Below are 15,794 nucleotides of genomic sequence, written 5' to 3'. Positions count from 1 at the left end.
ATCAAATAATGCACACATTTTTACTTTCCTTCTGTAAATAGCACAGGGGCTTGAGAGCATTCTAAAAACTAATGCATCTGAGGTTTCGCCTTAATTGGTTGTCATCACATCAGCAGTTCCAATGCACACTTGTGGGTCACAGTCTGCTGAGTCACTCCCTCCACCCCTGCCTGGTTCAGATTGACTCATATTTCCTCTGTGCTTTAAAAAGGAGAGCAAATAAGCTTTTTGGAGGGGTTTTTTGAGGGGGGTATTGCCTTTCTTGCCAGGCACACCAGTTCCTTTGCAGGGAAAGAGTTGTCCCCAGTGGCCAGCATCCCTCATGTCTACCTAATGGTCACACTAGCAAACACAATGAGCTTTCTTTAACCTTTAAGATCCTCCTCTGTGTCAAAGCAGAGGTTAGTTTGTCAAACATAGCCCAATACGTTTGAGTGAGGGTGGGAAGAGAAAAGGGAGAGCAATTTTGTTAGCAGAGACTTTGAGTGCCAGGCAGGAGCTTATGCACAAGAGAGGAAAGATAACTTTTTGCTTTGCAGGTCCCCTCCCTTGGGAGATCTGTGCTTTGAAACAGATTTAATTATTGAGGATGCAGTAGAAGCCTGCAAGTAACAAATCTCCAAAAGATTTATAACACCACAATTGCAAAAGCTGAGATAGAGTGCCTTGGCAAGAGAAAAGGTTTCTTCCAAATAATTATTTGTGACCATCTACCCCCCAAAATCATGAGCAATAAAAGAGTCAAGATAATCCTAGACCAGTGGTGATGTAGGTGAGGCAACAGTTTCCCCTCTAACCATTAAAAGATAGTCAAGTACACCCCTCTTGGCCTTCCTCAGTCACTATCAAAAATCACAGACAGACAGTTGCTGCAAAAAGCCCCCACTTTATGCTTCATTAATTGTACAGGATGTATTTTCATGTAACATTTCAATTTAAAGTGAGCTGCCTTGTATATTGCAAGGGCACAAAGTGGCCTATGGAAACAAAAGGTGAGGCATTGATCTTAAATGTGCAAGCTTATTTATTTTATTTGAAATGTTTACATTTTGACTGACTTTCTTACTGACAACAGGCACTTTCTAATAAAAACAGAAATGCGAACACAGTAAATGTTAAGAGCTTTTTTAAAAAGGCAGTGGTGACAAAAATGCTACAAGCACTGCTCATCAAAGGTTGCACAGTGGCCACAAGGGAATAAAGCCATCTTTTCCCAACATGATTTCATCCTTGCTTGGGGCTAGAGCATCTCCTCATAGGCAGCTGCATAGTTTTTGACCTCTGGCATTTTCCTGGCAGCAGTAACCAGTGAAGTGTTGAAGGGATGGTGATGTTAACCAATATCTAGCAGATTGCAAGTGGATTGCAACAGTGCTGCTGTCATCATTTCCTTCTGACCGTCAGGGATGAAGTGAAGTCGGGTGTTTTTTAAAAAAAGCTACATTCACTTTACAGCGATCTGCAAACTTAACGCTTTGCCCCCTGGTGCAAACATAGCTGTGGATAAGGATTACCCACAAACCAGGAGGTGAAACCATGGCTGGAATGTATGCAAATTAACTAGGGCATTCATTAACCATGGTTAAGCATTAGATTTGCACTAAGGAAACCATGTTTCAGGTATGCAGCCTCTCTATTTGCAAGGTGACAAACTGGCTAACCACCCCCAACATTCTGCCAGCTGCTTGAATTTAGGGACAGTGAAACTGGTATTTAAAAACCAAACAAACAAGTCTAATTTTATGAGATCTTCAACATGGGAAGCCTGCTTTCACTTGTTTATGACTTCACCACTCATCAGATGGGATCCAGTCAGGCTTACTGCCAAGTCCTCGACTCAGAAAGATAAATTTAGCCCCAGCTAAATTACACAATGTCATTTGATTAAATACCACCACATCTGAATTTTAACCACAACTTCCGTTCAGCATCAGCAGGGTAAGGAACACAGTAGGTGAAAATGATAGTTCTGCAAGTGAGGTGGCTGCTAAAGTTAAACTACAGCTACAGAAATGCGCACACATTTGTTTTCGAAAAGTAGGCTTTATCTAAGTAACCAGAGCTATAAAAGAGTTCAGGTAAACTGGCCCTGAATAAAATAAGTTCATATTCAGAGATGAAACATCCAAGAAATGTAAAACTCTTACCCCAATGAAAGGGATGAACTTCTGGTAAGAATCTTCATCTTGGCTGTGGGTAAAGAAACAGCCATTAAAAATCCAAATGACAGGAAAAGAGAGAACAAGCAATGCTGAAAGGCAAAGGTTTTCTCCACCTTCTTTTATATTTTACGTATCTGACAAATGAAACGAACATAAACTTGGGGCTTCAAGACACAGCATTCTGCAGGCACACGACCAGACAAAAAAGAACATGAAGACTGGAAGGTCAGTCCCATCACATTACAGCCTCAGTATGGAGGATGCTTCCATTTGGCAACGGATTTCACGTTGGGACTCTTGAAAAAAGGGTACGACATGGGTCCAATAATTCCATATGCAAGAGATTCCAAAAGAATTTATAGCTCTGATTGTTTTACAGCAGCTTCACCTGGGGAGGGGCACACAGTTAACTTTCTCCCTAGCTAACCCCTCTCCTCAGCCACACAAATTAGGCTTGAAAGAAACCTTCTACTGGCTCCAATAGAAGTTCTTTTTTCAAGCTTAATTGCTGTGTGTAAGGAAGTGACCTTCCTGGAAACTGCAGCTGAGGAGGGAAGAGTGACTTGTGCCTCCCTAGCAATACTCTCCAAGAAGATAATCTCTAGCTGCATTAGGCTTGGGGTGGGGAGAGAAAGCCAACACACTTTTTTCAAACCTAATTGCTGTCAGGGAGGAAGTGAGTATGCATGTGTGTGATTGCAATGTGCCCACAACACTTTCACCAGTACATCTCAATGCACAGACTAGCCTTCCTTGAGAGCCACAAGCAAGCCACCTTCCACTTTTTTACAGTAGTTTGTCTCAGCCTTGCTTTGCATACAAACAAAATGAAGACTGAGAAAGGGCATGCTAAAGGGGATTCTGAACGAACTTTCAATCAATACAGACACAGCAAACATTATAGTTCACATTTAGGTTTCTTCTAGCTATGTGGGTGAGGCAATTTGAGCCCACTCACCCACCACGCTGAAATCCAAAGCCCATGGCAGAGGGGTGGATGGGGAAGGACTTACAATTTGTGTTTGCAGGTCAGCATGGCCTCGGCCACGGGCAGCTGGTGAGTCACGTTTGCTCCACTGACATACTGCATGATCCGGCCAACCACATCAAAAGGCTCTGAGAAAGAAGATAACCCAAAGAGAGCGTCAAGCAGGAAAGGCACACCGAGTATTCATCATTACCCAAGCCAGCAAGTGGGAGAACCTTCAAGATGCTGGCTTTAAGATACACATGAGATGGTATCTGCACTGAGGCACAAAGAGTGACAAGCCAGAGAAGTGGCTGATGGGGAGAGGCAGGCAGGAGAACTTGGATTAACAAAAAGACGCACAAGCATTAAGTATGGACCCCATCCTGGTGTGGTAAACATCACTGCTAAATGCCATTATTTCGCCCCACCCAACTCTAGCTGCCCAAATTTGCCACCTAGTCCATAATCCTGCTGATCAATGTGTAGTTCACTGTTGTCCTCAAACTTGCAAGGGTCCTGGGAAAGGCGACTTTGCATCTTGGCTGGAATTGCTCGTTCTATCAAATGACATTATGGCCTACCTTTGACTGCCAATGACAACATTGTCTTATTAAACACTAGCTGGACACAGGGAGGGGTCCACATCTACCAAGCATGGGTTTGGTGTAATACCAAAAGGCCCATACTAATTCTTTGGCTTCTCACCTTAGTTTGATTCTAAGTTACATAAAAGCAGCACATATACAGAAGAGACCTCAGTCTGGCAAGACAGAATAAAGACCTTTCTGAAAGATGTTACTTCTATCACTCACTGTGAACTGAAAACTTGCTCTTACCCGTCATAGGTGGCTCAGATCTGCTGAAGAGTTCTCGCCAGGTGGCATCAAGAAACATACCACTGTATCTGCTATCCACAGAGCCCATGTACTTGGCTACCGGGTGAGACCCTGGTGGAGAAATGAGAGGAAGGCCTATTTATTATTATTATTTAAATCTGTATACTGCCCTACACCCGGAGGTCTCAGGGCAGTTCAGAACATAAAATCACAATATAAAAACACCAAATAACTAATAAAAACAAAAACAACCCAATAATCCCGCCTCTCCCTTTGTGTTGCTATGATTTTCCTTGGCAAGCTACACATATCTAGCACCGACAGATGGCTGCTGCGGCAACAGACCCTTTGGCATCAGAAAGCCATTGACTCTCCAAAAAATAGAAACTGCAACTGTCTTTACCACAACACTCCTTTTGTAGAGTGATCTTTATTATTCAGAGACAAAAATGGGTAATCTCTCTTTCTAGCGCAAGAAAACTACCCCAATGACTGGGAAACTCACTCTCCTTTAAGTAAACCATCACATATTTCACTACAAAAAATTGAGGCTGTTCAGCAATTATTATTTTTGTCATTGATTACCAGCTTTAGCTTAAATAAACCTAAGCATTTTCTTATTCCCAAATACTCAACAGAACTGACTTTAGAAAATACTTAGGTATGAGATAACAAAAGATGTCACTCATTATTAAAAGGAAACATCCTCCTCAACATTTTGCCTTTCATTCCCTACTTCATAATAAAAACACAGCCTCAAAAACTGAGGAAGCATGTTTTTAAAAGCTCAGACCCACCAATTAAATTTTGCCCTCAAAAACTGAAACTGAGTCCACTGGTTCTGAGAAAGGGTATCATGGGCTGTAAAAAAAACCAGACAAAGAATTTTGAGTTGAGTGAGCTTTTGGCAAGTATTGGTGGCTTCGTTTCTTGGACTGAGTGGAGGAAGGTAGGTCAGTTCAGCTCATTCATTCTGTTTGTAAGAAGAGAGCTACTACACCTGGTGGCTTTTGGGTCACTGAAATGTAGACCTATTGGGTTTCAGAGGTGTAACTCAATAGCCACCTACCAAGTGAGCGAGCCACAGGCACAGGTGGTATTACCTAGTGGGATGATGAGAAACTTCATATAGCTCAGCCAGTCTGATGTCTTGTTTGCCAATTGCTTCACAAAAAACCTCAAGATGGAGCTGAGATAACTCTGCCCCCCAATAGACACCACCTTCACAGGACGTGGCATGGAGGAATTACAGTTGCAGCTGATGGGTGGAAAGAAAGAAGAGGGCAGTTAAGATAGTTGTACGTCAGGCTCTGCATTTATACTGGTATCTACTTGTAGAAGGCAAAAAACAGAAATGGTGGAACTGGGAATTCTATCTTAGTGTTGAGAAGAAAACCATGCATATGATCTACCTACACCCCACACAAGTACGGAGTTGCAAGGAACTGTTTCCTTAAAATAGGAGGTGCCACAGCAATACAACTCTGGTTTCTTCAGACTAAGGACTATATAACCACAGACCTTAATACATGCCAAGGCTTAATGAAAGCACAGTCAGATCTCTCAAAGGGACCTTTATTTCATTTATCTCCAACTTTTCCTTGTAGATAGCCCTAAAGGATTTGCAAGGTTCTCTCATTCAGGCATTGATCAGGACCACAGTCACTTACTTCCTAACAATCCTATGGCTCCCAGGCCATTAATTTAAATGCACTGTAATTTACTAGCTTGTCAACACTCACACTCAGTTAGAAGGCTGCTTCATACTTTACGGGAAAATATGAGCTCTCATTTAGCCACCACAGGTTCCCATGGTGTCCACTAATGTGCATAGGCCAGGTATGTGTGATATCACATATGGTAAACATGCACTCAGAAGCTATGATCTCCACTGCCCAAGCACATGTTAGGAGATATAAATATCTCCCCTTCACACATTACAAGCCACACAGTGGTGAAATGGAAGCTGCACCTTTTTTTTACAATGTGCCGACAACCTTCTGCAAACCATATCCCAGCTCTTAGCAACCTTACATCTGAAGGAGCAATTTAAATGTATTTTATGAGGGTGGGATGGATTCACTTTTTATGAACTCTAAGCTCCTTCACACTGAACAAGTGAGCACTTCTTCAAAGCTTCAAGCATCCGTCTTAACATGTAAATCAGCAGTATGACCAAAGGCCACTAGAGGGCACTGAAGAGCTGGAGAAAAATGCATTTAAACCCCTCAAGGATGCCTACAGCTTTACTGCTTCTAGACACAACACTGAGAACACGTAACACAGTATTTTTGTTTTAAGCAGGACCAGGATAGCTTGCAAACTCTAAGAACCTGAACATTTACTTTTCCAGGGGTCAGCAAACTTTTTCAGCAGGGGGCTGGTTCACTGTTCCTCAGACCTTGTGGGGGGCTGGACTATATTTTGAAAAAATAAATAAAATGAACGAATTCCTATGCCCCACAAATAACCCAGAGATGCATTTTAAATAAAAGGACACATTCTACTCATGTAAAAAACACACTGATTCCAGGACTCGTCCGTGGGCCGGATTGAAAAGGTGATTGGGCTGGATCCAGCCCCCGGGCCTTAGTTTGCCTACCCATGACTTTTACCCTCAGTGTGGAGTCTATGAGGATCAGGAACTTCAGGGAGATAAGAGACAAGAGCCAAACCTAATCCTTGACCTCCAATCCCACAAGCACAGAAATCTCTCCTGCCTTGAATTTCAGTAAGGTGTAGTCTCAAGCAAATACATAGGCATCTGTACTTCATAATACAGAATTTGAAATTAACAACAGCCAAATTTCTGCATGTAATGCTTAATTTCTGAGAGGCTCAATCCTGCATGGCATCTGCTTTTAAAGATTCATTTCATGTTTGGTGGCTGACAGTGGGTACTCAAGCACATGCTCAGAAGGCATTCATTACTATTCTGTATGTATTGAGGCCTGTGCCCTGGCATTAGACAGCCTCCAGAGCTAAGCGATGACTCCAGTTAACCTGACAAAACAGTATAGTGTGAATCATGTCCTGGGAGACTTGCACTTTGCCCTCTCCAGCCACTGTCATCTTGCAATGACAAAGAATACAGTGAAGAAAGGACCTTCTAATTATATGGGCATTGACTTCCCATCATGGCTGTGAGAGAGGAAGATGCTGGAATCTGAGTGCAGAGCCTCTTTTGTAGGCAGCCAGTCATGCTGGGAAAGCAGACCTGCATTTCAGCAGCTTCCAGGATGACTCTGGCATGAAAATAGCAAAGAAGCCCAGGGGAGCCAGGAGCACACAACTCAATCTTATTTCTTGGATTATGGTGCTGGATGGAAAGAAAAATTGAGAGCTTGTCCTTATGTTACTGAAACAACGTCGTTGCTGTTCCTCTGGTGACTCAAGCCCATGTCACAATAGAATGTGCTAGAGAAAGGTTACATCTGCATTTAAGCTTAAGAACTCCAAGGCCCTTTCCTGAGCACTCTCATTTTATAAAGTCAGGCAGATGGCAACTGTGAAGCAGTGGTGTAGGAAAGGGGGCGGGGGGCCGCCCAGGTTCCATCCCTGACAGGGGTGACATCACCGTGGGCGGCACCCCCATTGGGATGCTTGTGCGTGGGTGGCATGCCACCCCCCCCTCGCTCTGGGTGGCAAAGCCCCTAGCTCCGCCACTGCTGTGAAGGGTGTATTTTTGGATGTAGAACCCAGCCTGGAGGCTGACCTGACTCTCATCTTCACTGTCATGCTGGGTTAAAGCCTTTTGTTTTCCCAAGCCTTTCAAAAGCAACTGTGTATCTGAAGAAGTGTGTGTGCACACAAAAGCTTATACCCAGAACAAACTTAGTTGGTCTCTAAGGTGCGTCTTTCGGTCCCAGCTCCTGCCCACCTAGCAGTTCGAAAGCACCCTTAAGTGCAAGTAGATAAATAGGTACCGCTTTATAGCGGGAAGGTAAACGGGGTTTCCGTGTGCTGCGCTGGTGCAGGCTCGCCAGAGCAGCTTCGTCACGCTGGCCACGTGGCCCGGAAGTGTCCTCAGACAGCGCTGGCTCCCGGCCTCTTAAGTGAGATGGGCGCACAACCCTAGAGTCGGACACGACTGGCCCGTACGGGCAGGGGTACCTTTACCTTAAGGTGCTACTGGACAATTTTTTTATTTTTTTATTTCAAAAGCAATTTAATTATTCTAGTTAGCCCCACCAATGATGCTGTGTTTGATTCTGTGGTTTTTAATAGATGGTTGCTTTTTGTTAAAATATTTTCCAATAAGTTCCACAGTGGCTGTCCTGGAAGCTGCTTTTACCGAAGGTGCAAGTACTAATGATTAAACAATTAAAATATTTTTAGGAATGAGGGAGAACACTAGGGGAGGCCGATGTATGTGTCTACTCCAGCTGCAGCAATGCCCTCAAGCTGCTTTGCTTTTCATGACACTAGAGCAATGTGCAGTGGAGCCACCAGAGATCTGTGACGATGCCAATCCTGTATGGTAGGAACTGGGTTGCCATCAATGAACTGTTGTTTGGCAAGGTGTCTTCTTTGATTGACCTGCAATGTGTCCTCTTTGAGTTGTGGTCATAAGAACTGTAACTTCAGAACACATATTCCTAATACTGAGTGTCCTGCAAGAGGCACTTGGAAGAATTTGAGACTTTTAAAATGTGGAGAAGGGGCAGAGATGCTCCTCATCTGCAGCTCATCTATGTATAGGTTATGGACTACAAGGCATCAAACCCAGATGGGAGATTTGCGCGCTTACACTGAATTCTTCCTCCCTCCCCCTTTCTTACTCTGCATACAGGCAGCTTTCACTATAAGACTGTGCTTCCTTCCTATGGCTGAAGTCAAAGCATGCCTTGTACACAACTGTTATCTTCTCTCTGTGTGCCTGCCTTAGGAAGGAGGCAGGCACCTTTGTAAACACATTTGAGTACTGAAACCTTGCAGATATAAAGACCATTCTTCCCCCATCCTTCCTGCCAGAGAAGAGTCTTTAGCTCTAAGGATTAAGTGATGTTTCAGTTATTCAAGTGCAGACAAGGATGGACAGCCCTAATCAAAGTGAACTGGGGCATCCTTTTCAAGCAATTTGGAATCTGGTTTTCTTTCCCATTTTCTCAGGGCAAATTCCATAGTATAAAAATGGGGACACAACAGATATAGCTTTGTGCACTCACTATCGCTGGATCCTTGTGAGGATTGCAGAGAGGACAGCTTGCACTTCAATTGTGGAGCATGTGCAAACAACTGGCTTCTTCTGGTCCTGAAGGAGATCAGCTACATACTGGAAGTAAAACAAGTAGTAAGCAAGCAAGCAGTGGAAGGATTTGGTGCTCTGTTTACACAACTGCCACACAACACCCCTTCTTCCCTGATTAGCAATCACTGGCCACATGACCTCAGACAAAAGGTTTGGTAACAGAGCACCATTCAGCACCCTGGATACAAGCTTAACAAGACACAGTTACGACTCAGGTGATGGAAATCTGAAACTCATCTTATTGCTGCCCTAGTAGGTAAGAGTGGGGGAAAGCAATCAAGGTGCAATGGGACAACAATGGGTATGAAATATTGTGTGACAGACCCATTTGTTTTAAGATGATTCCCTCCTTTTCGAGGATCTTGTTCCAGTCACTTAAGGTCCTGGCTTATACGAAGGAGGGTTCAACAGGACAAAGCAGAATCCCAAGATAATCAACCCAGACATGGCCTCTCACTAGCACCAATGTACCCTTCCCCCTTTCCCATTGGCAGAAACATTCAGTTACTGCATGACATTCAGTGAAGAATCTGGGTTAGCTGTCAAATTCTGAATATGCTAACTTTCATTTTATATAAGACACCTGGCTTCTAACCAAACGGCCTCAATGATATAGTTAAGATAAATAGATTTTCTCTACATATTGACATGAGACAGGGCTTGGGATGAATTTTAATGGCCAGTTGAAGGGGCAAAATTTCTTCATGGCTCTTCATTCCTACTGCTTATCCTCTTGCCAATATTGCACAGTCCCCTTGGTGCTTAATTTCCCATGTAGCTTAGCTTCAGTGACACAGATTAAGCACAACCACTTCTGATTGCCAATAATGCTAAACTGAGTTTACCTAATAAACAACAATGAAAAAATGTGCTTAAAGTGAATAATTTATTCTGCTGGGAATGAATTGCAGGATCTGGTTCTGATGGTTGGGGAAATTACCTTTATTAACTAGTAATAATAGGACATCCCCACCCATTATCTTAGTACTGTTAAACATTTGTATTGGAAACTTCATGGGGTAGGGACCTACCTATTTTTATGTTATTATGTAAATTGTTACATTTACCAATGGTGCATAAGAGTATTACTATTGTTTTATTATTATTAAATAATAATAATGGCAATACCTTGCATTCCTTAATATATGGGGAGCAAGTCTAGGTTTCTACAGGCAAAGCTACATTCTGCACTCAGAAAATGGAACCAGTTAGGGACAACAGCACACATTCTTTTTCCCAATTTACTTAATTCTGTTGACCAGAGATTGGGATGGTGCAAAGAAAAGGACAGACACATGTACAGACACACGGACAGCAACAACCTCCTTACCTGGCCTTGCCAGTCAATAGTATTCACTAGGATGATGTTTTCTGGCAGGGCAGAGTCTGACACTAAGATTTGATTCAGCTGATCATAAACAATCTTGCGAGGAATCTGCTGGGGGAAGTTGCATGGTTTTTTAAGCATGGTTCATTGACATAACTCCTAACTCAAATATAAAGCAAAATAATCTTATCCCCAACATGGAGCAGGAAGGCATATGTCATGAGAGGGAATGGGGAGAGAAAGAGAAGCATTCCTTTTATTCTTGCTGTATGACAATACTTCTAGGATCACCTTTTAATACTATGGGAAATTACATTCTCCCCCACAACTTATTTACTCCTCAGCAGGTCACTATAATTTGAGAAATGCATATTCCTCCTGCCTATATTTATTGGGCAGGTGAAGGGGAAAATACTTGTAGCCCTTGTGGCTGTAAAAAAAAAAGTTCTACATAAGTGGTTGGTATCTGGAGAAAACTCAGAAAATAAAAAGAGGACTTTCGACAAGCTTCCAAGTCTGAGGGATAGTGGGGGGAAAGGTTTTGTGTCTCTCATAACAAATGCTCTTAACCCTTTACTAACCATATAGCTCCAATCTCCTTCCCTTCTTGGATTTAAGTTTAGAAGCAAAAATTCCAGTGTGGTGATTAGAATGCTAGACTAGGGGGTGGGAGACCAGGGTTCAAATTGTAAATCAATCATGAAGCACCCTAACGTGACCTAGGACTAGTCACTGTCTCTCAACTTAACCTACCTCATAGGGTTTTTGTGAGGATAGCAAGCATGGGTGAGAACCATGCATGCCTCCTTGGAGGAAAAAATGGGATGTAAACGCAACAAACCAACAACTTTGCCTACTCAATTCAGGGTCTCTCTTTTTTTTATAATTTTTTTTTATTAAGTTTTTCCATAATATCTCCAATCATACAATTTTAACATCACATATTTTAAATTATTGAACCTCCCTCAACTCCTCTGACAATCATCCATAATTAAATTCCTTTCTTCACATTCCTTAATTATAGTATCACCTTTTAATACATTTTTCTATCCTCTTTTACATTTTTGCGATATTCCTTATTTTTTCACAAAGCTTCTTTGAAACACACTAGCGTTGTATTTTCCTCACATGCAGTTTTCAAATAATCTCTAAATCTTTCCCAGTCCTCTAAAAACTTATGGTCTCTTTGAAATCTGATTTTTCCACTTAATTTGTCAAGTTCTGCAAAGTCTGTTAGTTTTGCTCTCCACTCTTCCAAAGTTGGTAGTTCTTTCTGCTTCCACCTTTGGGCCATCAATATTCTCGCTGCTGTTATTGCGTACTGAAAGAGTTTACAGTCCCTCTTATTTATATCGTTTTTAGTTATTCCCAATAGGAAGGTCTCTGGTTTCTTTACAAAGCTGTATTTCAGCATTTTCTTTAGCTCATTGTATACCATTTCCCAGAATCCCTTCACTTTCTTGCACTCCCACCACATATGGATAAATGTACCCTCCTTCTCCCCACATTTCCAACATTTATTACAAATTTTGTACATTTTTGCTAATTCAGGGTCTCTTTAGAGCTGACTACATACAGCTGGAAAGATACTGCAGTACTTCAAATAAGCTTACCGCAACTAGCTACCCCAACAACAGTTGGCTTTTATCAAGTCTGTATTTAAGGAACGCCACCTCCACTCCTCCTCCAAAATTAGGGAAAGAGTGTTTAAGCCCCAGAGCTGCAATCTCTGAATGCTGGTTACCTGTGTACTATGACCCAGATCTGGTGACCTTTCACTGTCCGAACTGTTGGTTCTTTCACTGAGGGGTTTTGACAGCTGACGCTCTTTGAGTGGGGTGCTGCGTTTCTGCCGGGGCGTGTGTGCAGCACTGTCCATTTTGCTGTGACCGGTAGAGAAACAATGATATTAATGCCTCATCTTCTCCAAACTTACTGAACATGGAAAGAAGAATGCAAACCATGTTATACCTGTAGGGGAACACAGAAACTTTGATCCAAGGTCATTGCAAAGAAACTAGCAGAGTCTCAGAACTAACTGATCCCATCTTACATTTAATACTTGCGAGGAAGCAAGCCAGCCAGCCAACAGAGCCTTGGATTTTTTCTAGCTCCACTAAGTTGAGACAATAAATTATTGGCAAGGGTGTGTTTGTGCCTGCAGGCTTACCACCATAGTGTGACATCTAATATCTAACATCTTACAACCCCCAAAAGTAACACACACTGCCAAGTTTCTAGCCCTCATTACTGCAGAGAAAAATGAACACCCTTAAGGCTGTATCAGCTACATAAAGTGAATGTTAAGAAACATAAGGAACCTGGTGGTAATGGAGGCGAAAGAAAAATGCACACAACCTTGGGTATCAATTACTGCAAGTTCATGATTTGGAGAAAGAGAGCAACTCTCAGAGGAATCACAATGCAAGCAGGTAGAAAAACAGCTGTAGATTCAGTCTTGAATTGGATGCTACAAGGAAACCCCCCTCTGGTCTATCCAGTGACATTTCCCAGAATGGTAATGAGCCTGAGGGAGCCCGAAGGCACATCCAACCTTCTGCTGCCATCTGAGGCATTCAGCAAAAGGTGCAAACTGAAGGACAAAACCATGTGCCTCATTCTGAGAATTTGCTGCCCTCTGGAAATAAGTGGATCATAGAGCTGCCGCCACCGCTGAACAAGGAAAAAAGGAAACAAAGAGAGGAGGAGCTGAGCAAACAAACATATAGTGCTGCCAAGCATGTCTGTTACTAAGCGTCTGCTTTGCAAAGGAAGAAGCAGGAGGGGCCCTGGGAATGTATCACTTTTGCATTTAAGCAGTAGTCATCTGCTGCCTCCCCAAGCACCACAGAGAAAGGCAAATGTGGCACATTTCAGGTAACAACCAAACAGCAAAGACTTCTAACAGAGCAGAGCACTTTGGGGTCAAATTCTTACCCAGGTGCCTGAGTCACAGGAATTTAGCTGAAGCTGCAGCGTTTGCTATCAGAAGCTGAGTGCTGAACTCTTGTGATTGAAGAGTCACTACTAGCCACAAGAAAACTGAACAATTCAACTGAGAAAGACATGAGGAGCAACGGGTGGTGAAGGCCCACTTCTTTTGCATCTAGGCCATGGTTTCCATTCCTTGGCAACACTCCCACAGTGCAACATTTAGGCTTAGCACAAGTGAGGCCTTCCTTCTAAAGCATAACTGCCATGCTGGGAGGAAGGAGGTGGGAGAAGAGGAATGGAATAGGGACAGTGTGAAATGAATGGAAGGCTGATGAATGGGGTGTGTGGTGGGATGGGTGTAAGTGTGTGGGAAGCTGCATGGGTTTGCCTTACCCACTAAGGGAACACAGCTCTTGGGAGAGGGAAAAGATTCTCCATGCATGACATATGGGCAGCTGGAGTCACCCTCCTCACTCCCACCCCAAAAATATATACATTTCCATGAACATTCAGAATGCACAACAGGGGGCAAGTTCTTGAGCAGCCACCAGCCCAGTGAATCTTTCCATGCTCACCCACCACCATTGTTCGGTAGCAAGCATTCACTGGAGAACACAGAATGAATCAATCTTGGGAGAGGCAGGTATGGTTTACTCAGTGTCGATGGAAAGCATTCTGAAAATAAACTCTGCCCTTATGCCTTGTTATACCTTCCCTCACCTGTGACCTGCCCTGGGCTTCCTCCTCATTTATACAACTCACCCCTTTCTTCCTTTTATGCCTTGACAAGGCTACGTAAGCCATGCTTCTTGCCAACCCCTCCTCAAAACCCTCCTTTTCTGTGCAGCCTTTGGTTTACACCCCCCCAAGTCCTCAGCTCCTATTGAAATGAAGCCTAAATATGTGTGTCTGCAGTTTGCTCATATTTCATTCAGTGCATCTTCCATTGTCCCTGGCTGTTGTGACTTAAAAGTTCATTGAGGTAAGGACACCCCCCCCTTTGTGTAACTCAAACCACGTATGTATGCAATCTAGGTAAATTACTCATGAACAATTTAGTAAAATCTCCTCTTTTCAAGATAGCTAAAGAATTTGATGCTAACCTCCCAAGAAAAGATGGCAGATGCTCTTCAATTGCAGGGAGGAGTAAATTGCCTTTTTTATCCTCATCTTTATCCCTTTGGCGAAAATACAAGCTACTAGTTGCCCTGCCACAGGAATTTTCAGCTATACTGTTACTAAAGGAAGGAAGGAATCTGTGGCCCTACAGATGTTGCTGGACTACAAACTCCCATCATCCCTGACCACAGGCCACGCTGACTGGAGTTTATGGGAGTCTAGCAACTTCTGAAGAGCCACAAGTTCCCCAACCTTGCTGTAGCTGACAGTGTTCTGACCAATTTTCAGAATAGCAATATGTAAGCAAGCAAAACCTGATGCATACTACCTAGGTGATGCCATGCTCTGAAGATCTCCCTTGCTGGTCTTCATAGGTGTCTTGACTTTTTCTGGAATGACCAAGGTGGTGGTTGAGTCTCCAAATGTATCCTGACCGTTTCCTTCCTAGATAAGGGAAGAGGAAGAGCATTCAGAATTAATATTAGTCATAAAAGTAGGTGATTACTGCTGTTAGCAAATGTCCTCACCAATAGTATAAAGGACAAATGTACCTACCAGTGTGTCTCCTTCGTTGATACTATCATCTGCATTTTTATTCCGGGTAGGTTTCAGTTTGTCCCCCATGGATGCTTCCATCTGGATAAAGAACAGCATTGGAGAGAAATAGGGAAAAATGGAAAAAGCAAGCTGTGATTCAGAAGGATCATGTTTACAATCACTAGGTCATTTGTTGTTTATGCAGATTAAAAAACTAGGACTTTTACTTCCTAGCATTGGAAATGACAACAATTGTTCCTTGGCATCGAAGGTAAATCACCCTTCAAATCCCTGAGAAACCCAGTTTCCAAACACAAGTTTCTAGTCCTTCAGGAAGGGAACTTGTGTTGGAGTCAGAAGGAGAGGAAAGGCAAAGAGTTTTGAGGTGTCATGTGGCCCTGCAGTAGTTGCTGAACTGCAACACCCATCACCACTGATCACAAGCCATGCTCTAGAGGGGAGTTTTCTATGAGAAGAGCCTTCGGTGCTGGGGCATTTTCTTTATTACTAAGCTTTAATTGCAGGATTAACAGCACCTAAAGGAAGGGGAGAAGAGTTTCAAAGAACTGCTTCCAAATTGCCCTGCTGTCCCATCCCCTTAAAAAAATTAAAAATAATAAATATGAATATAAATCACAGGAACTGTTACACCTGGCCA

At 42.9% G+C, this 15,794-nt stretch overlaps 1 protein-coding gene across 3 annotated transcripts in view; it reads right to left on the bottom strand.

Annotated features, from left to right (window-relative positions):
• Positions 1-15,794, bottom strand: part of PACS1 (phosphofurin acidic cluster sorting protein 1) — a 72,336-nt gene that overhangs the window by 9,585 nt on the left and 46,957 nt on the right. For 2 of the 3 annotated variants that reach the window (XM_053368065.1, XM_053368063.1), the window contains exons 11-19: positions 15,155-15,235; positions 14,928-15,043; positions 12,291-12,429; positions 10,550-10,657; positions 9,137-9,243; positions 5,072-5,226; positions 3,969-4,079; positions 3,176-3,278; positions 2,148-2,190 (exon numbers count right to left, since the gene is read on the bottom strand). In XM_053368065.1, the coding sequence (XP_053224040.1) occupies positions 2,148-2,190; positions 3,176-3,278; positions 3,969-4,079; positions 5,072-5,226; positions 9,137-9,243; positions 10,550-10,657; positions 12,291-12,429; positions 14,928-15,043; positions 15,155-15,235 (963 nt within the window). The remainder of the gene's footprint in view (positions 1-2,147; positions 2,191-3,175; positions 3,279-3,968; positions 4,080-5,071; positions 5,227-9,136; positions 9,244-10,549; positions 10,658-12,290; positions 12,430-14,927; positions 15,044-15,154; positions 15,236-15,794) is intronic. The other variant, XM_053368064.1, reaches the window with a different exon arrangement.

The sequence above is a fragment of the Podarcis raffonei genome, chromosome 16 (assembly GCF_027172205.1).
Source record: "Podarcis raffonei isolate rPodRaf1 chromosome 16, rPodRaf1.pri, whole genome shotgun sequence".
NCBI classification, from domain to species: domain Eukaryota; kingdom Metazoa; phylum Chordata; class Lepidosauria; order Squamata; family Lacertidae; genus Podarcis; species Podarcis raffonei.
This window is presented reverse-complemented; position numbering and strand designations above follow the sequence as displayed.